This window comes from Cyprinus carpio, chromosome A23, assembly GCF_018340385.1.
Source record: "Cyprinus carpio isolate SPL01 chromosome A23, ASM1834038v1, whole genome shotgun sequence".
Classification (NCBI taxonomy): domain Eukaryota; kingdom Metazoa; phylum Chordata; class Actinopteri; order Cypriniformes; family Cyprinidae; genus Cyprinus; species Cyprinus carpio.
Genome location: NC_056594.1, coordinates 19,098,933 through 19,120,103, shown reverse-complemented (window position 1 = coordinate 19,120,103; position 21,171 = coordinate 19,098,933). Strand labels below are relative to the sequence as shown.

The 21,171-nt window shown below is 38.8% G+C and overlaps 1 protein-coding gene and 1 pseudogene across 2 annotated transcripts in view; one reads left to right on the top strand and one right to left on the bottom strand.

Moving 5' to 3' along the window:
• LOC109048488 (FHF complex subunit HOOK interacting protein 1A) overlaps window positions 1-9,183 on the top strand; it is a 20,406-nt gene extending 11,223 nt beyond the window's left edge. Inside the window, exons 8-13 of one of the 2 annotated variants that reach the window (XM_042713586.1) lie at window positions 200-405; window positions 2,822-3,784; window positions 5,311-5,489; window positions 5,828-5,948; window positions 6,027-6,251; window positions 9,069-9,183. In XM_042713586.1, coding sequence (XP_042569520.1) covers window positions 200-405; window positions 2,822-3,784; window positions 5,311-5,489; window positions 5,828-5,948; window positions 6,027-6,238 — 1,681 coding nt within the window. In that variant the 3' untranslated portion in view covers window positions 6,239-6,251; window positions 9,069-9,183. Of the gene's footprint in view, window positions 1-199; window positions 406-2,821; window positions 3,785-5,310; window positions 5,490-5,827; window positions 5,949-6,026 lie in introns of both variants that reach the window. The other variant, XM_042713585.1, reaches the window with a different exon arrangement.
• Window positions 9,184-10,043: 860 nt separating this feature from the next.
• On the bottom strand, window positions 10,044-18,318 carry LOC109063735 (annotated as a pseudogene).
• Window positions 18,319-21,171: the final 2,853 nt, after the last annotated feature.

Below are 21,171 nucleotides of genomic sequence, written 5' to 3'. Positions count from 1 at the left end.
TAGTTTATTAGCTGGACTTCTTTAATAGTGTAACTGCACTTTCAAAACACTGAGATGCTCAGCAGCTTGAGACAATAACACTGACTCTGGGGGCGGGACTGTCTGTCAGTCCGACCAATGGCTGTTTGTGTGGAGTGTGATGTCATGCGTGTGTTTCGGGTGGGATCTGACCAGACTTTGTCCATGTTTGCTGGTGCAGGTATCTGCTCCCGTGTTCTCACCTGACGCACGCTGAGAGACTCCGTCTGCGAGAGAGAGACTGTTACTCCATCACTGCGTCTGCGCTGCTCTCGCTCACACCCTCCTTCTTCATTCACAAACCCTGCTCCTCTCCACCGCAGACGCCCAAACCCGACTACATCCTCTGGTCAAAGGTCACCGAGGGCCTGCTGAGGGGCAACATGGGTAATGAACTTCATGATTTGTGTTCTCGTATATACTTTAGTCAGAGAGGAAGCCGTATTTAATTTGAGATGAATAATAATTTACAAAACATTACATACGCTACCATTTAAAAGCTTGAAGTCAATAAGGTTTTATTGTATTAAAGTTTAAATTGTATTAAAATACAGTAAAATTGTGAAATATTATTAGAATATAAAATAGCTGTTTTCTATGTGAATATATATTCAAATGTAATTTATTTCTGTGATGCGCAGCTGAATTACTCCAGTCTTCAGTGTCACATGATCTTCAGAAATCATTCTAATATGAACATTTCTGATTATTATCAATGTTGAAACAGTTGTGCTGCACAATATTTTTGTGGAAACTTTGATACATTTTATTTTTCAGGATTCACAGATGAATAGAAAGTTCAGAAGAACAGCATTTATTTCAAATAGAAATCTTTAGTATCATTATAAATGTCTTTACTGTCATGTTTGATGAATGTAATGCATCCCTGATGAATAAATGCATTCATTTCTTATTTACATTGGTATCACTGTGATACTATTACAGTTTATATTAATATATAAAATTAGTTTTTATTTGTATTTTTGTTTTCGTTTTAATTTTAGTTAGTTTAAGTAACTTTATTGTCATTTTTTTTTATTAATTTTTAATTCAGGTTTAATTTTAGTCATTTTAGCACATCAAGTTAAACTAAATAAAATTTATCATAAAGAAAACTTTTAACTTATTTTATTTTCACTTCAAGGAATGTCTTTTTATACTTTATAGTTTTGACTGACTTTAATGTTATTTTAAAAAATTACATGCATATACAGCTAACAAATATATGATCTGAGAACATTTTTCTAACGTTCTCATTAGGTTATGAAAACGTTACTTCTGAACGTTCTCTGTAAATATTCAAAATGTCCAGTGTTTTTTATGTTTATGTGAGCATTAGAGACAACATTAAGGTTAACATTCCTTTTTATTATGACTTTTAAATGTTCTCGAATCCATCTTAGACAAACAAGCAACTAAAGTTTTCAGGAAAATGTTTTTGTGCTAACATTTTGAGAACGTTATTAAAATGCAAATAACTCTGAAAGAACATTCTCTCTACGTTACTGGAAGAACATTTGTAAAAAAAAATTCATGGTGTCAGAACATAAATGTGTGTTGGCAGTGTGTGAACACAACCACCAAACAATGATAAATATCCACCCAGTCCTTATATTATAATCCCCTTTAAACCAAATCAGTTTCACTACGCCTTGATTCTCTATGCAATGTGACATCACATTGCATATGCCCCGCATTGCCATAGTTTCCACCCTCAGCTTTGTATGCTGTCCTCTATTTTCTCTGCTCTCGAGCAGCTGTAACGTCAACAATGTCTCGTAAGAATAAAGTAGCTATGCAAAGCAGAGACGTTTACGCGACACTCTCTTCTGGAGATGTTATAATAAATGATCTGTGGGGCATTTGAGCTGAAACTTCAGACACATTCTAGGGGCACCCAAGACTAATATAACATCTTGTAAGAAGGGGCATAATAGGTGCCCTTTAAAGGGTTACTTCACCCAAAAATGAAAATTCTGTCATTAATTACTCACGCTCAGGTCGTTCTAAACCTGTAAGACCTTCGTTCAACTTTGGAACACAAATTAGGATATTTTTGATGAATTCAGAGAGCTCTATGACCCTCCATAGACAGCATTGTAATTACCACGATCAATGTCCAGAAACGTAGCAAGGAGATCGTTAAAATAATCCATGTGACATTCAACTGTTCAACCGTAATTTTACAAAGCTACAAGAATACTTTTTGCGCGCGAAGAAAACAAAAATAACGACTTTATTCAACAATTCATCTCCTCCGTGTCACCCTATATTGGAGAGTGTCTACTGAACATAAACAATGTTTGCTGTTCTGTGTCAGCAGCTCCGTACACGGAAAAGTTGTTTATGTTGTTTATGCTTTGATCTGATCGAAAACAACGTATCCACGCACATACGTTGCATGTGTTATGCATGTGTTACACTCCAAAATGACGCTATTTGGTGACACAGAGGAGACGAATTGTCATTAGTTTTGTTTTCTTTGCACACAGAAAGCATTCTCATAGCTTCGTAAAATTACGGTTGAGCCACTGATGTCACATGGATATATTTTAACAATCTCCTTACTACGTTTCTGAGCCTTGATCTTGTTAGGATCCTTGCTGTCTATGGGAGGGTCAGAGAGCTCTTGGAGTTCATTAAGAATATCTTAATTTGTGTTCCGAAGTCTTACGGGTTTGTAATTAATGTAAAGGGTGAGTAATTAATGACAGAGTTTTCTTTTTTTTGGTTGAACTAACCCTTTATCTTTAAATTTAATTTGGCACTAATTCAGTCCTAAATCTCCTCTCTGCCTCTTCAGGAATGGAGGATCTGTTCTCAGGTGGAGATACGGTCGGATGCTCCCGAATAACAGCATCCGAGCCGCTGATGCACAAGAACTATCTTCAGTATCTGTATGACGCGCGCAGATCCGTCTGTACGACTGTCCACGCGTGCGACGTGTGGTCGGCTCCGTACGACGGCCTCAATCCGTCCCCGGACGAGTATCAGGACGAGGATGAGGACGAGCGTCTTCCTCGCTCTACTCCGCCTCCTCAAACTCCGACTCCTCATCCGCCTTCGGAAACCAGCTCCACCGGCGACCGCGAGCGAGTCGGGACGATACTCGAGCTGGAATGGGACGATACGTACGACGCTGCACCAGACAGGGAACCGACGCCCGACGTCCCGGACGAACCCCCGAAACACATTCAGGAAATGCGTAAAAACGCCATCATGCTGATTAAAGGATCTTATATAGAGGAGTCGGAATTTCAGGACGACGTGTTGGTTTACAATCTGATCGCGCAAAAAGACGCTCGCGACGACCGGCGGATGTTCATCAAAAACGGCTTGAATAAACCAACCCACATTAACTACATAAACAGCAATCTGATGCACGCTAATCACACACTGAACCATAATCACGCAGAACATCCAGAATCCGAACCGATTGTGAACGGACGTGGTTTTGAGGAGCAGAAAGCGGAATTAGAGGGCGATGCTGCACATCTGGACCACAACTGCAATGAGAGCAAAACGGCCGAAGCCGCAGGAGACGACTTCATCTCTCAGTGTCTGGAGCTGATTCGGGATCTGGGAGGAGAGGAAGACTCTGTCGTGGAGGATGAAGAGCAGCTCCAGCGGCTGCAGGATCTCCTGCATGGGGACGAGGAAGAGGAGCTGGACTTTAACTGCTTCTGTGAGGAGTGTGAGGGTGAAGACGATGCGGATGAAGAACTGAATAAAGCCGAGAGCAGGAAACATGGGATCTCGTTTACAGGTCAGTCGTGAGATTTTATATGGTTTGGAATGATTGAAGAGTCTGAATATGGAAGAGTTTATTTTTGAAGTGGAGAATTTATTGAACCTTTAGGCAAGAGTGTGCATATGTGTTCTATTTTAGGTACCTTATTTGATCCATCAGGGTTTTATGGCTCATATAGTCTGATATAATGAGAATATGGAGGAAAAAAACTGTTTGATTTTATTCAGTTTGGTGCCAATGCTGATATTTTTATGATGAAATTCTGATGCTTGTGATATAAATCAATGAGATCTTTATAACAGTAGAGCAGACACTGACATAAAATGATCTAAATATCAGTCTGTGCTCTGTATCTCCAGTAATGTGTGTCAGTGAGATGAGATGTAAATGATCCGAACATATAATGCAGTGATTGAGAGATGAAGAAATAAAGGCTCCTCAGAAGATGTGAGATGTTCTGGAGGCTTGTGAAGATCATTCCTCCGCTGAGGAACAGTGAAAGTAAAGCTCCTGGAAACAAACGCTCCTCAAAAGATCCTGATGATCAGATTTGAGACTCTAAAACATGATTGATGGAGAATCAAGTAAAGTCCAGTAAGAGTTCATCTGGAGATATTACTGCAGTTATTCTGACCTTTACTTGATCAAAATCACTCAAGATCTGACACAAGATGAAGCTGGACGCTTGTACAAGTACACTAAAAGAGCTTTGACTGGATAAAACACTCTCAACTATCACTCAGAGACAGAAGACACGAGGAGATTGAGTGAAACAGCAAAGTTTTAATCATGTTGATCATTCAAAGGCCTTAGAAATTTGTGAATCAAATATGATACAGAACAGGTTAAAGATGGTGGAAATTTATTTTTGAGATATTTTTGAGTTGCACAAATTAAAACTACAGTCCTGTGAAGAGTCTGAGCTATTTTGATTGTGTTATTTTAAGGACTGTTTAAAGATGATTGATGATTATTTATGACATAAATAATAGTTTTGTTTACATAATATATGTGTGCATACTGTGTATATTTATTATGTATATATAAATACACACACATGCATGTATATATTTAAGAAGAATATGTTATGTTTCTATATTAAATATATTTCTATATAATATAAAATATAAGAATATAAATATATAAATGTATATACATGTAAATATTTTCTAAATATATAATTTATGTGTGTGTGTATTTATATATACATAATAAATATACCCTGTACACATAAATATATTATGTAAACAAAACTTTTATTTTGGATGTGATTAATCGTGATTAATCATTTGACGGCCCTAGTTATTTCAGATCTGATTCAGTATTCGATTAATCTGGCTGATGTTTTCCAAGCTTAGATGACCTGTTGAGTCTAGAGAACAGTTCAGTTGGGCTTTAACAGAGTTTACAGTTAGTGATACGGAAGCAGCTAGGACTCACTTTCTGAAGTGAAGCATTGTTGAATTGTAGCAAATGTTCAGAGCCAAATTTGGGTTTGAATCAAATAATCAAAGCAGTCTAAAGCAGCTGTGGTTCCTCAGGGCCGTTCATCAGCGTCCTGCTGTCCCGACTGGAGAACATGCTGGAGAACTCCATTGAAGTCAACCTGCTGCTTACAGGGATTTTAGCGCAGCTGGCCACATATCCACAACCGCTGCTGCGAGGATTCATTCTGAACACCAGACCCGCGTCTCAGACCGGCGCACGCTCACTGTACCAGGTACAGAACACTGTTTATACCATATTAGTATAATCAGTGCTGAGGAAAGTTACTTTTAAAAGTAATGCAGTACAATATTGCTTTACTCCAGAACAAAAGTAACATTTACTTTTGTTACTTTGTTGCTTTTTATGGAACGTAATGTATTGTGTTACTTTAAATTAAACTAAACAAAAACGTTGCCCTGGTAACTAGTGGAAATAATAATATATATATTAGTTAAAGTTTATTTAATTTAGTTAACATTTATGAATCTGAAAATGACATCAGAATGACTTTTGAATTATTAGACAATGTGATGCTCTACATCTGAACTTGAGCTTGTGTGTTTGTCTCAGGTTCTGCTGTCGGTGGGTTGTCAGATTGAACAGCACGCAGCGTCCAATCCGGATTTTCCCGAGCTGGTCCGTGAAGCCGCCCAGTACCTGCTGCTCAAAGACCAGGCCTTAAAAGAGCAAGGTGTGCGTCGTCCTGTCCCGATTGTTTGATTGTCTTTTTGTTTGCAAGCTGAAACCATCTTCTTTCTCCTCCTGTCAGAGAGAGAAGTCCACCTGCAAGAAAACGCCGGCTGGTTCCTGAATGGCCACGTCTCGGGTCGTCCATGCAAACCTCTTCCTCCCTGCCCCAAAATCCCACCGCAGTTAAGGAACAGAGTGTTCACTACATTTCTGTTCGCTGAGTTCCTGAAGGAGCTGGCGGCCATCGCGCAAGAGCACTCCATATTACCTGAGCGCACTGCAGAGGAGTGACACACCTCAGATCGTGAGTTTCCCATTCATATCACAGCTACAATCAAATGCAAACATCTCTGGACACTTTCCCATTCATTTCCTATGGACAGTCAGTTCTGACCTCAAAGAGCCAATGTGTCTGGGGTTTTTATGACCTCTTAGACTTATAGAAGTTCATTTTTTTTGAACCCCGGTTGTGTTGGGGTCAAATTGTCCCACACTCATTTTTATAAACTGCTTGAAATACTCTTTATTTCTTACTGAAATTTGGCAGATATTTTTTATTTAGCATCATGAATGTGTGTGCAAAGTTTCAGCACATGGATGTGTTTTGGAAAGGCTGTACAAATACTATTACAACTTTTGTGCTGGGTCAAATTGACCCATGCTCAAATTTTCAAACTGCTCGAAATACTGGTTAAAATATTTATTTCTTCTTGAAATTTGGTGGATATGATTCATTTAGCAGCATGTATGTGCATGCAAAATATCAGCACATGGATTTGTTTTGGAAAGGCTGTACGGAGTTTGTTACGACTTTTGTGTTGTGGTTAATTTGACCCACATATGTATTTTAAATGACTCAAGATACTGATCTAACTATTTATTTCTTCTTGAAATTTGGTGGATATTTTACATTTGGGGTCATGAATGTGCATGCAAAGTTTCCGCACATGGATGTGTTTTGGAAAGGCTGTGCTGAGAAATGTTACTACTTTTGTGTTGGGTCAAATTGACCCACGCTCAAATATTCAAATTGCTCGAAATACTACTTAAAATGTTTATTTCCTCTTAAAATTTGGTGAATATTTTTCTTTTACAGTCATGCATATGCATGCAAAGTTTCAGCACATAGATGCGTTTTGGCAAGGCTGTACAGAGTTTATTAGGACTTTTGTGTTGGGGTTAAACATAGCCCTACTGGATTCTATGCAATTCACCAAAAATCAACAATCTGAAAAACATTAAAGATGCCGGTAAACAACGGAAGACCATTGTTGTAGCTTCTCAAAGCCTAAAATATGAAATACATGTGAATTTATGAAATTTAAGACTCAACGTTTACTCGAAATTGAGTAGCTGTTTTTTTTTTTTTTATCTAGTTGGGTTTCACAATAAATAAAAAAATCTTTTTGTAAGTTTTTAGGATCTCAATTACTAGTCTGTTGCAGCACTGAAAAAGTGTGAGAAACTCATTACAAGGGTTTGACAAAGAACATTACAATAAAACATTGGGAGGTACAAATCGCAATCAAAACTACTTACACCAAGTACAAATAATGTTAGGTACTGTTTATACTTGTAGTTATTTCCACCTACAATCCTACAATGACAAAAACGTATTTTGTGTCTGTGAAACATGAAAATATCAAAATGTGTGGTCAAATTGACCACTAACACAATAGAAATAACACCATAAAAATAAATGAGAGTTATTACATTTCTTACATACTTTATATTTGTTAGTCTCTGACCATCTACATGAATCTTTAGTGTTTTTATGGTGTTTATTTTTGAAAAATTGCATGAAAACCAATGTGGGTCAATTTGACGAACACACTCTAAAACTGTACTCAGTTTTTGAACACAACAGAAGGCTTAAACACAATAGAACTGGTCAAAAATGAGCGAAAAGCACATTAGCGTTAACTTCATTAGCATACAGATGAGCTCAAAGCTACAAACATGCACTCGAAGCCACAGAAGATTTATTTGTTTGGTTTGGAGGTTCCGGTTTATGGTTCACATGAAGTCTGGTACGGTTTGTAACTGCTATTAAAGAGATCTGTACCTAATTTGAGCAAGTGAACCTTCACTGATGTATAATTTGATGTACTGAAGGGGGTCAGATGTCTTATTTCTGTGTCTTTTAGCTCAGTTTTCAGAAACACAGCACAGTCTTCATGATAATGCCTCTTTTAAAGGAACAGTTCACCTCAAAATAAACACATTTACTCAAAGAGTTTGCAAAGAATCACCACTGATTTTAATTTCAGAAAACACATATCAAGCTCTAAAATGGACAAAAAAAGCACAATATCAGACTCATGCAGTATATTCCTAAGCACATTTTCATTTTTGCCTGAACTGTTGCTTTAACAACCAAACTCTTTTTGTCTTTTGTTGATTCAGACTTTGTGTTTTATATTATATGGGTTGTTATATTATTATTTGTGTATAGATGAATCACTGTAATTAGTATTTTAAACCTGTAGCATGTTATTTGTGTGTGTGAAGCTTCCTGTGACTGTGCATCTTCTCAAAACTACATAACGTTCAGACAACTCCTCAGAAAACAAAATAATGAAATACATTTTATTTCCATAATGTGAACATTTCTGAGAACATTCGATGAGAAAATGCAGATTACGAAGACAAGCTTTAAAATGCACTGAACATGAATTAAGAAAGTCATCAGATTTGATTATTTTGATTTCATGTTGACTCTAAGCACTTCACAAAAATAATTTATGAAAATAGTTTCATGTTGTATTCCACTGAATAATCAGGGGAAACATTTCTGTCCACCTGATTTATCTCAACACTGAATTGAAGCCGATGTGAGTTACGTGATGCTTTTCAGATCATTTTTAGAAACAACTGTCACTGAAGTCACTTTAAAATCTGTCATTTTCAGCTACAAACTCAAACTGAGAACTCTAGAACCAAAATCTGAAGAGAAGAATTGAATAACTCAAATGTAACTCAAAATAACATGAGCAGGATTTCAAGCCTTATTTTGCTGTGCATTTGTACATTTGTTAAAACTGAAGGAGAAGAAGCTTTTTGAAATGTTTTATGACCTGTTATGATGTCAGTGTAAAGTTTTGTACACATATTTTTACAGATCAATCAGTCAGGAGGAGGACAACAGAAATATGGTTTGTTTTTAATATGAGCCTTTGTAATATTATTCTGCCCCCTGCTGGTAAAATAAAACTCCATTTGTGGTGTATACAGTATTTATGTGTGTATGTGTGATATGTATTTATGATTTATAATGTGAAAGAATAATATCAGCAGTTTCGTGGAAAAAGAATATATTCACACACATTTTAATTCCATTACATGATTATCAGTATTATAAAAGCTGTTGAGCCACAACATGAAATAATATATATATACTTGTATAACATTAGTTAATGTCACATGGCAATATATTAAACAATTTAACAGGAATCAGGCCAGCACTTTTATATTATTAGTGACTGATTTAAAACATAACACACTGTTTATTACAATACTTGCACAGAATAAGAACAGGTCTGTATTTTATGGGTTTGTGTAAAGATTTTTTTTCTCACATCAATTTCACATCAAGCACACATTATTTGGTACAAGATTTTAAAAACATAACAACAATGTTTTTATTATAGTGCCACCTAGTGTTGGGAGTTTCTCACGGAGTTTGGAGTCTCTGGAGTTCATGGTTTCTGACACTTATAGTAATAATAATAATTTAAAATGACAAATTAATAATAAAATAAATTATAATATAAAAATCAGAACAAATACAGGGTTATTATTAAAAACTAAAACTATTAGGAACACTTTTGTTAAAATAAATCTTAAATATAATTAAATAAATTTTATTAAATAAAATACAAATATTAGATTAAGTAAAGTAAACTAAAATTAGACATGTTGCTTTGGCAACTAATTGAAATAAGTCCAGGCTCTAAAATAAATCTAAAATAAATCAAATCTAAAACTGAAATTAATTTAAATGAAACAAACAGTGATATTAAAATAACTACTGTAAATAACAAAAGCACATGAAATTTCTAAATATTAAAAAAAATTAAAAAGAAAATTCAAAGTATTTAAAAATTAAAGCTAATTCAAAATATTATTGAAAACTGTATAGTATATATAAAAAAAAAAAATACTACAATAACATTGGTTCCAGTAGCTTCGCTGTATAATATGCTGTTTTACTTCAATTCAGGTAAAGTTTTCATGGAGACTGAAATTAGATTATTTTGAATAATATCTGTTTGCATTATGCAGATGTGAACAGGTCTTCACTGTATGTCTGAGTGTCTATTATCCCATAACCTCACCGCACCGTTTGCTAGTACTCTGTTCCTGTGCTCTGATTGGCCGCTGCAGGCCCCGAGTCGCTGTCACTCTCCCAGGAGGAGGATGTGAAGCCGGCGGGGGCGGAGACTGAGTGGGGCGTGTCAGTGTAGCCCAGCCCCTGGTAACGCCCCTGCGGGGAAGGGGGGGCTGAGTGGTGCTCGTGGGACGTCCCGGCGAGGAGACCGGTGTGTTCACCCTGAACAACATCTGCTTCAGAGCCGAAGAACAGCTTACGGGGACGACCGAACACTGTACGACCTGCAGAGCACACAAACCTCACACACGTTTAATGACGAATCATGACAAACAAATTTGCCTTGTGTTCCGCGATCATGAGATCACAAAAGCTGGAGACAAATTGACTTTTGTTTATTGATACCTAGCAACTGTCTAGAAACCACTGAGAACACCCTAGCAACCACCCAGAAAACTCTACAAACTGCTTAGCAACACCCTAGCAACTGAGGGGCAACCACATAGTAACTCCCTAGCAACCATTAGCTGCCTTGCAATCATGGAAACACCCTTGCAACAAGGAACAGCCCAGCAACTGCCTAGCAACCACATAGTACCGCCCTAGCTACCATCAGCTGCCTTGCAATCATGGAAACACCCTTACATCAAGGAACACCCAGCAACTACTGCCAAGCAACCACATAGCAACGCCCTAGTGACCATCAGCTGCCTTGCAATCATGGAAAACACCCTTGCATCAAGGAACACCCTAGCAACTGCCTAGCAACCACATAGTACCGCCCTAGCTACCATCAGCTGCCTTGCAATCATGGAAACACCCTTACATCAAGGAACACCCTAGCAACTGCCTAGCAACCACATAGTACCCGCCCTAGCTACCATCAGCTGCCTTGCAATCATGGAAACACCCTTACATCAAGGAACACCCAGCAACTGCCTAGCAACCACATAGCAACGCCCTAGTGACCATCAGCTGCCTTGCAATCATGGAAAACACCCTTGCATCAAGGAACACCCCTAGCAACTGCCTAGCAACCACATAGTACCGCCCTAGCTACCATCAGCTGCCTTGCAATCATGGAAACACCCTTGCATCAAGCTACTGATAATGAGATGACTAGCAACCACATAGCAACGCCCTAGCAACCATTAGCTGCCTTGCAATCATGGAAACACCCTTGCAACAAGGAACAGCCCAGCAACTGCCTAGCAACCACATAGTACCACCCTAGCTACCATCAGCTGCCTTGCAATCATGGAAAACACCCTTGCTTCAAGGAACACCCAGCAACTGCATAGCAACCAACATAGTACCGCCCTAGCTACCATCAGCTGCCTTGCAATCATGGAAACACCCTTGCATCAATGAACAGCCCAGCAACTGCCAAGCAACCACATAGCAACGCCCTAGTGACCATCAGCTGCCTTGCAATCATGGAAACACCCTTACATCAAGGAACACCCAGCAACTGCCAAGCAACCACATAGCAACACCCTAGTGACCATCAGCTGCCTTGCAATCATGGAAAACACCCTTGCATCAAGGAACACCCTAGCAACTGCCTAGCAACCACATAGTACCGCCCTAGCTACCATCAGCTGCCTTGCAATCATGGAAACACCCTTGCATCAATGAACAGCCCAGCAACTGCCAAGCAACCACATAGCAACGCCCTAGTGACCATCAGCTGCCTTGCAATCATGGAAAACCCCCTTGCTTCAAGGAACACCCAGCAACTGCATAGCAACCACCCAGAAAACTCTACAAAATGCTTAGCAACACCCTAGCAAGTAATAACTGCCAAGCAACCACATAGCAACACCCTAGTGACCATCAGTTGCCTTGCAATCATGGAAACACCCTTGCAACAAGGAACAGCCCAGCAACACCCTAGCAACTGCCAAGCAACCACATAGTAACTCCCTAGCAACCATTAGCTGCCTTGCAATCATGGAAACACCCTTGCAACAAGGAACAGCCCAGCAACTGCCAAGCAACCACATAGCAACGCCCTAGTGACCATCAGCTGCCTTGCAATCATGGAAACACCCTTACATCAAGGAACACCCAGCAACTGCCAAGCAACCACATAGCAATGCCCTAGTGACCATCAGCTGCCTTGCAATCATGGAAAACACCCTTGCATCAAGGAACACTAGTGACCATCAGCTGCCTTGCCATAGTACCGCCCTAGCTACCATCAGCTGCCTTGCAATCATGGAAACACCCTTGCATCAATGAACAGCCCAGCAACTGCCAAGCAACCACATAGCAACGCCCTAGTGACCATCAGCTGCCTTGCAATCATGGAAAACACCCTTGCTTCAAGGAACACCCAGCAACTGCATAGCAACCACCCAGAAAACTCTACAAAATGCTTAGCAACACCCTAGGAAGTAGTAACTGCCAAGCAACCACATAGCAACACCCTAGTGACCATCAGTTGCCTTGCAATCATGGAAACACCCTTACATCAAGGAACACCCCATCAACTGCCTAGCAACCACATAGTACCGCCCTAGCTACCATCAGCTGCCTTGCAATCATGGAAACACCCTTGCATCAAGGAACAGCCCAGCAACTGCCAAGCAACCACATAGCAACGCCCTAGTGACCATCAGCTGCCTTGCAATCATGGAAAACACCCTTGCATCAAGGAACACCCTAGCAACTGCCTAGCAACCACATATAGTACCGCCCTAGCTACCATCAGCTGCCTTGCAATCATGGAAACAACCTTGCATCAAGGAACACCCCAGCAACTGCCAAGCAACCACATAGCAACGCCCTAGTGACCATCAGCTGCCTTGCAATCATGGAAAACACCCTTGCATCAAGGAACACCCTAGCAACTGCCTAGCAACCACATAGTACCGCCCTAGCTACCATCAGCTGCCTTGCAATCATGGAAAACACCCTTTCATCAAGGAACACCCAGCAACTGCCAAGCAACCACCCAGAAAACTCTACAAAATGCTTAGCAACACCCTAGGAAGTAGTAACTGCCAAGCAACCACATAGCATTACCCTAGTGACCATCAGTTGCCTTGCAATCATGGAGAACACCCTTGTAACTAGTAACACCCCAGCAACACCCTAGCAACCACCCAGGAAAACAGGAAAAACACCCATGTGACAATTATTAGCTAATATAACAAAATTTGCAAGACAAAAATTGTTGGTAATTGTGTACAGTTTTCAAAAGGAAACATACATTTGTATTATTTAATAATTTCAATAATTTATTTCAAAAATATGTATAGTATAAGAGTTATATAAATATAGTAATTATAAACAGCATTAGACGTGTGCGTGATCGTTCTCACCGGCGTTGCGCACTTGCTCTGTGATGTCTGCGCGTATGTCTGAGACGTCCAGCATGGCGAGGAGTGAGTCGAAGCACGAGCCTTCATCATCCTCATGAACATACGGACGACTGCTGAAACTGTAGTGATGAGCGATCGCTGCCAGAAACATCTCCAGACAGATGATGAAGTCCTGCACACACACACACAATTAAACACACAGACAGTTCATCAAAAGACTAAACCATGTCCTCTTTTATTTCTGAAACTAACAAAATATGTAATGTCTATGACATATCCTGATGTAAACGGCTGTATATATGGTGTGTTGTGTAGTGTTTGTGTGTGTGTGTGTGTGTGTGTGTGTGTGTGTGTGTGTGTGTGTGTGTGAGGGAGTGTGTATGTTCACCTGTAGTCCCGTGGCTACGGCTTCCACACTGTCCCACTCCCAAGTGTGTTTGTCTGAAATCACTCCGACCTTCACCAGCAGAGCGATCAGCACAGCCTGCCTACAACACAAAACTACACGTCACATACATTGTCCCACTCTTTATTTCTCATTCTTGCATGTTTCACCCTAGCAACCACAAAGACACCCCTGTCTAGCAATACCCTAGCCTCCCACTAACAATCTAACAACCATCTATTATACCCATCAACTCCATTGCAAACACTGAAAACATCATAGCAACTGCCTAACAACACCCTAGCATTGAAACATCTATCACAACAAACTGCCTAGAAACAACCTAGCAACTGTGCAGTACCACATAGCAACGCCCTAGCAACCATCTATAACACAATCTCCTTCCTTGCAATCAACTGCCTAACAAAACCCTAACAACCAGCCAACCATACAAACTGCTTAGAAGCACCCTAGCAACCGCTTAGTACCACATAGCAATGCTCTAGCAACCATCTATAACACCTATCACTTGCCTTGTTGCAACCACCTGCCTAACAACACCCTAGCAACAACACAAAAAACCCAACAAACTGCCTAAAAACACCCTAGCAACCGCTTAGTACCACATAGCAATGCTCTAGCAACCATCTATAACACCTATCACTTGCCTTGTTGCAACCAACTGTCTAACAACACCCTAGCAACAACACAAAAAACCCAACAAACTGCCTAGAAACACCCTAGCAACTGCCTAGTACTACATAGCAACACCCTAGCAACCATCTATAACACCTATCACTTGCCTTGCAACCAACTGCCTAACAGCACCCTAGCAACAACACAAAAAACCAACAAACTGCCTAGAAACACCCTAGCAACTGCCTAGTACTACATAGCAATGCCCTAGCAACCATCTGTAACATCTATCACTTGCCTTGCAACCAACTGCCTAACAAAACCCTAGCAACCATCCAGAAAATTCTACAAACTGCCTAGAAACACTTCTGCAACCACCTATTACCACATAGCAACACCCTAGAAACCATCTGTCTTTAAATTCAGTATTATATTATTCCCCCCACAGAAGACCTCGCATGATGCTAACCCTGGAACAACATACAAAACTACCCAATTTTCCGATGAGTTTAATCTCAACATATAATCATTGCAGTTAATAGTCTTAAACAGCTTCAGACTCTCTTCGCTGCTTTAGTGAGTGTGAACATGAATGTACCAGAAGGACACAAAGACGACGAGTTTGACGCAGAGCAGCTTGCCGACGGGTCTCAGAGGCTTCAGCTCTTCTCTCAGCGTTCGGTAGAACAGCAGCAGGCAGTACATCGCAAACTTAACACAAAACAAGCAAATCAAACCAATCTTCCTTATTAGACTCCAGTGGTTCCAGACATTTGACTGTAGCATACAATTATACTATATTACACTATTAGCATGTGTCAGTATCAGCAATACATTGATACATTTTCTTAGTGAGACTATAATATAAATTATGTTTATAAATGAATAAATGTTGGTTACCAGCTGTGAGGCGTTGTTGACGATAACGAGGTACGTCCAGGCGTTTCTGAAGCTGAAATTACCTTCATCATAAACTCCACACAGCTGACACACACTACAGCACAGAGACAGAGACCAGCTGGTTATATATATATATATATGTTTATCCATCAATATACATGATATTATTGTATGTGATTGATCTAGATCAGTGGTTCTCAAAAAAATTACGTAAAATGATTTAAAATTAACCTAAACAAGCTTTAAAATAAGCTAAAACAACTGAAAAGTTTTTAAGTTAAAATGCATTAATGCTGCCATGATGTTCACTGATGGACTGGAGTGCTGTGGATTATTGTGATGTTTTTATCAGCTGTTTGGACTCTCTTTCTGACGGCACCCATTCACTTCCATTGATGAGACACTAATGCAATGCTACATTTCTCCAAATCTGATGAAGAAACAAACTCATCCTGATCTTGGATGGTCTGAGAGTGAGTAAACTTTCTGCAAATTTTCATTTTTGGGTGAATCACTCCTTTAATTCTTGAAAAACCATACCCTCAAATTTGAAAAATAAATACATAAATGAATAAAGTTATTTCAATATTGAAAATATTTCACCGAGTAAAAATTGCTGTGAAATCGTCATATTTGTAGTTTCAAAATAATTTTAGTATCCTATAACCACAAACAAGTGGCAGTTATATATGTATATTAATATAATTAAAATATAATTATTATTTATTATAATATTAAAATGAAAAAAAATTACAAAAGGTTTGAAAACAAGCAGCTTTACAGAAAATAAAATGAAGTTCCAGAGAGTAAATCTTCAGAACCACTGATCTAGATGATTGTGTGTGTGTGTGTGTGTGTGTGTGTGTGTGTGTGTGTGTGTGTGTGTGTGTGTCGTACAGGGCAATGATGGTGGTTACAGGTCTCACTGCTGTGTACTGCAGAACTCCAAGCTTACATCTGAACAACAGAACCCTGAGAAAGACAGAGAGACATGTTCATCTTACTTGACTTGGATGCTCAGTATAGATAGATGCCTGTGTGTGTGTGTGTGTTTGTGCATGTGCGCGTGTGTGTGTGTGTGTGTGTGTGTGTGTGTGTCTCTGTGTCTCTGTGTCTGTGTGTGTGTGTGTGTGTGTGTGTGTGTGTGTGTGTGTCTGTGTGTGTGTGTGTCTGTGTGTGTGTGTGTGTGTGTGTGTGTGTGTGTGTGTGTGTGTGTGTGTGTGTGTGTGTGGTGTGTGTGTGTCACTATCATCTGTGTGTGTGTGTGTGTGTGTGTGTGTGTGTGTGTGTGTGTGTGTGTGTGTGTGTGTGTCTCTGTGTGTGTGTGTGTGTGTCTCTGTGTGTCTCTGTGTGTGTGTGTGCATGAGAGTTTCTTGAGAGTTGTCTGTGCGTGTGTGTGTGTGTGTGTGTGTGTGTGTGTGTGTGAGTGTGTGTGTGTGTGATTGCATAGCAGTAGTGTGCGTGTATGTGTGTGTGTGTGTGTATACGTGTGTGTGTGTGTGTGTGTGTGTGTGTGTGTGTGTGTGTGTGTGTGTGTGTGTGTGTGTGTGTGTGTGTGTGTGTGTGTGTGTGTGTGTGTGTAAACGTGTGTGTGTGTGTGTGTGAGAGTTTTGTGTGTAAATGTGTGAGTGTGTGAGTGTGTGTGTGTGCATGTGTGAGTGTGAGTGTGAGTGTGTGTGTGTGTGTGTGTGTATGAGTGTGTGCATGTATATGAGTGTGCGTGAGTGTGTGAGTATACGTGTGTGTGTGCGTGTGCGTGTATATGTGTGTGTGCGTGCTCACTCTCCCATGGCCCAGGGTGGGCAGCAGCAGAAAGGGGGCAGCAGGGGTCTCTGCTCCTGCACCTCCAGCATGAGCACCAGACTGGGATACTGGTTCTCCAGGAAGTTCAGCAGGAACATCAGGAAGTTGTAGATGACATAAGCCTCGTAGCACTCCCGACACGTGTCCACATAGATGGCGATCTTGGGGTATTTAAGCGCGATCCACTGCAAGACACACAATCACAGCTGTAGGACATTGTTCTCCTGACAATACGCAGCAGTGTCTCGGGACTCCTGCTCCGGTCAGGACACACAGAGGTGTTTGATACTCACGCTGTCCAAGCTGTATATGGGAACCATCCAGAGAATCCTGGAACAACACACACGCCATTGTGAGTTATTATCTGCTGATTCTCATTTACAGGACACGTGTGTGTGTGTGTGTGTGTGTGTGTGTGTGTGTGTGTGTGTGTGTGTGTGTGTGTGTGTGTGTGTCAGATACCTGATGATGGGTTTCTGTAGCTCAGGTTGTGTGTAGTGAACCAGATGTTGTAAAATCCCCCAGAGAGAGTTAGGTATGGTTAGTTAAACAAAAAAACACATGTGATGTGAAATTTTTTGTTTTTTGTGACCTACTACACACACACACACACACACACACACACACACACACACACACACACACACACACACACATCAGTAACCACATACAGACAGCACACACACACACATCAGTACAGATAGATAGATAGATTATTACAATGTTATGCTGTCAGTGTGCAGCTCTAATGAGGTTTTAATGAATCACCTCGGCCCTCCGCAGCTCCCACGCGCACAGCGGCAGCGCCACCGCGAGCACGAGCGCGAACAGCAGCGCGGCGAGCGGACGGATCCAGCGCCGCCAGACCGGCATCTTCACCGACACCGAGCCGCGCCTCACACCGACGCGCTCGAGCGAGGACGCTGGCTGCTCACAAACGGGGCGTGATTATCGCGCCGGCCTATTCGGAAGGCTTAGCTCATAAATATTAAACAGGAGAGGCTGACGTTGCTTGGAGCGTCAGAGCACCTAGACTAATTAAATATTCATGAGCTGAAAACTTTCGCGATTTATCAAACAGCCGGACAGACGCAATCTAATTAATATTCATAGCCATAGGATTCGTTTTGTTTGCTATGTGGGCGTTCAGTTACTAAAATTGCGTTTCAGCCAATCAGTTAGTTCTATCGGGGGACGCACATTACGTAATTAATATTCATGAGTTAAGCCCTCGCTGTAGTAGGACTTGTTCATTTGCGGTCTTCCGTTATGAACGTAACATTAGTTATCATTTTATATGTATAAATTATGTTTTTTTTTATCGTTGTTGTTGTTATTTACGTTCTGTTTTAGTTACAAAACTACGGGGCGCCGTTTGTAAAAAAAAATAAAAAAATAAAAATGTGTAAGAAAAACTGGTCAAAATTTCTGATTTAACTACCAAAATAAATACATTTTACAAGATTTACATGAATTAGCTTTATTCTATTTTTTTATTACTATATTAGGCTACTATATATAAATAAAAGCTATTTTAATCTAAATCTAAATGTTAAATATAAATAAAACTGATATATAATGGCACTTTATTTGCACAGAATGTTTGCCTAGTTGTTTTAATCATTAGATCTGACAAAATAACAATGAATGAAAAGAAAATAATATAAATAGATATTTTTATTTATATTAATAATATTTAAAAACCGATTACTATACTTTTCCAACACGAAACACATTCTTATAAAACTGTGGTTGTTTCATGAGTGATTAAAACCGATGTTAGCCGTTTAATGACCCTCGTAATTCTGACAGAAATGATTTCCTGGGAAAAAAAAACATTCCGCTTTCCACTACAGAAAGTCAATTCTGTGGGAATAAAACCATAATCCTGTCTCTGAAGCAGACAGTTTCACAACCAACAGACCACACACTCTGACTTTGATAAACACACATCACATATTTATTTACAACATCTTAGACAAAAAGGGCATTTCATTTTAACGTCTTCTCACAGCTGTTTTCAGAGCTACTGACTAATTCAAACAACATGACTGTATATATGTATATATATATATATATATATATATATATATATATATATATATATATATATATATATATATATGAGCAAAACAGCCATTTATCCCTATGAAAATGTGATTTAATTCTACAGTTTCTAATAAATAGCTTCACTTTATAGGGTTTGCATTGACCAGTCGAGTAATCGAGAAATGAAACACTAGTTGGCGCTATAGTTGATGCAAACAAGTTCATGTGAGTAAACAGATTCATCACCATTTCTCCTATATGACGCAATTCATTTAAGTTCGTGCTGCACATGATATAGTTCCTAATGTAAATGGCTGTAAATCTGATTTTGTTTACAGTAGTGATATGAGGAACTGAGACTTTCAAAACTCCGAATCAATTGAACTGCTTCAAAGTTAAGCTGTTCCGAATCGCTCGAAACAGTGTAAATGCGATGAAAACTCACCCCAAACATGAATAAAAACGCAGTTTATGCAAAAGTACGAAGGCACGTTCACATCAAGAATGATAACTAAAGCGATAACTATTTTAGCGTCCACATCAACAATCCATAACATTCTGTTTATTGGAAGCCCGTGCATTAATTAAATTGACTAGGGTGGATTCTGATAAACTTTCAAAAATTTAATCATTTATCAGCTTAAAAAATAAAAAATAAAATAAAATCCGAGAGAACGATAATGTTGCTCTTTGTCATTATCATTAAAAATGTAGTTATGGAGTTTACTATTCTCATAGAATTATAATGATTATCAAAACTTTATAGTTATAGTTACGTTCTTTGGTGTGAATGAGCCTTAATACTGTGGTTACCCAGCTAACAAAACTATATTCTAAGAACGTTTTACTAACGTTTCCAATTAAGTTATAAAGAATTTTCACTAAACATCGACAACGTCCAGTTTTTGAATGTTTTGAATTTTTTTTCCCGCCTTGGTTATGCGAATGTTAAGGTAACATTCCATTTTAAAATTTTGCAGACGTGAATGTTACTTTAGAATGTTCTCTGAAACAATCTAGCTGTGACACTTTAAAATAATTAGATAAACATCCAACTAAAAAGTTCCATGAACATTGTAAAAATAGCTTTTTGTTATAATTTTTTGAAAACATTATTAGTCTAACAATTAAAAAAAAAAAACACGTTAGGTGAATGTCCAACTAAAACATTTCAGAAAACACATTCAATGAATGATGTATGAATAACGTTTTCGAGTGAACGTTTTGAGAACATTATTAGTAAATTTTTTCCCATGTATTATTTGTTTGTGTAGTTTTTGTGATAAACTTTTTAGGATATTCCAACTAAAACGTTTCCGAAAAAATGTTCAACAAACAAATAGTATTTTTTTGTGTGCTCACATTTTGAGAATGTTATTGGTTTGTCTAACATTTAAAAAAAAACTTTAGGTGAAATTTCAACTAAAACTTTTCGGAAAAAAGTTCCATGAACAATGTAAAAATAACTTATTTGTGCTAATGTTTTGAGAACATTATTAGTTAGTCTAACAATTAAAAAAAAAAAAAACGTTATATGAACGTCTGACTAAAACGTTTCCGAAAAATGTTCAACGAACGATTTATAAATAACAATTTTTTGTGCTAACATTTTGAAAATATTATTAGTTTGTCTAGCATTTAAAAAAAAAAAAGTTATATGGTTGTATGACTAAAACGTTTCCGAAAAATGTTCAACGAACGATTTATAAATAACAATTTTTTGTGCTAACATTTTGAAAATATTATTAGTTTGCCTAACATTAAAAAAATGTTATACGAACGTCTGACTGAA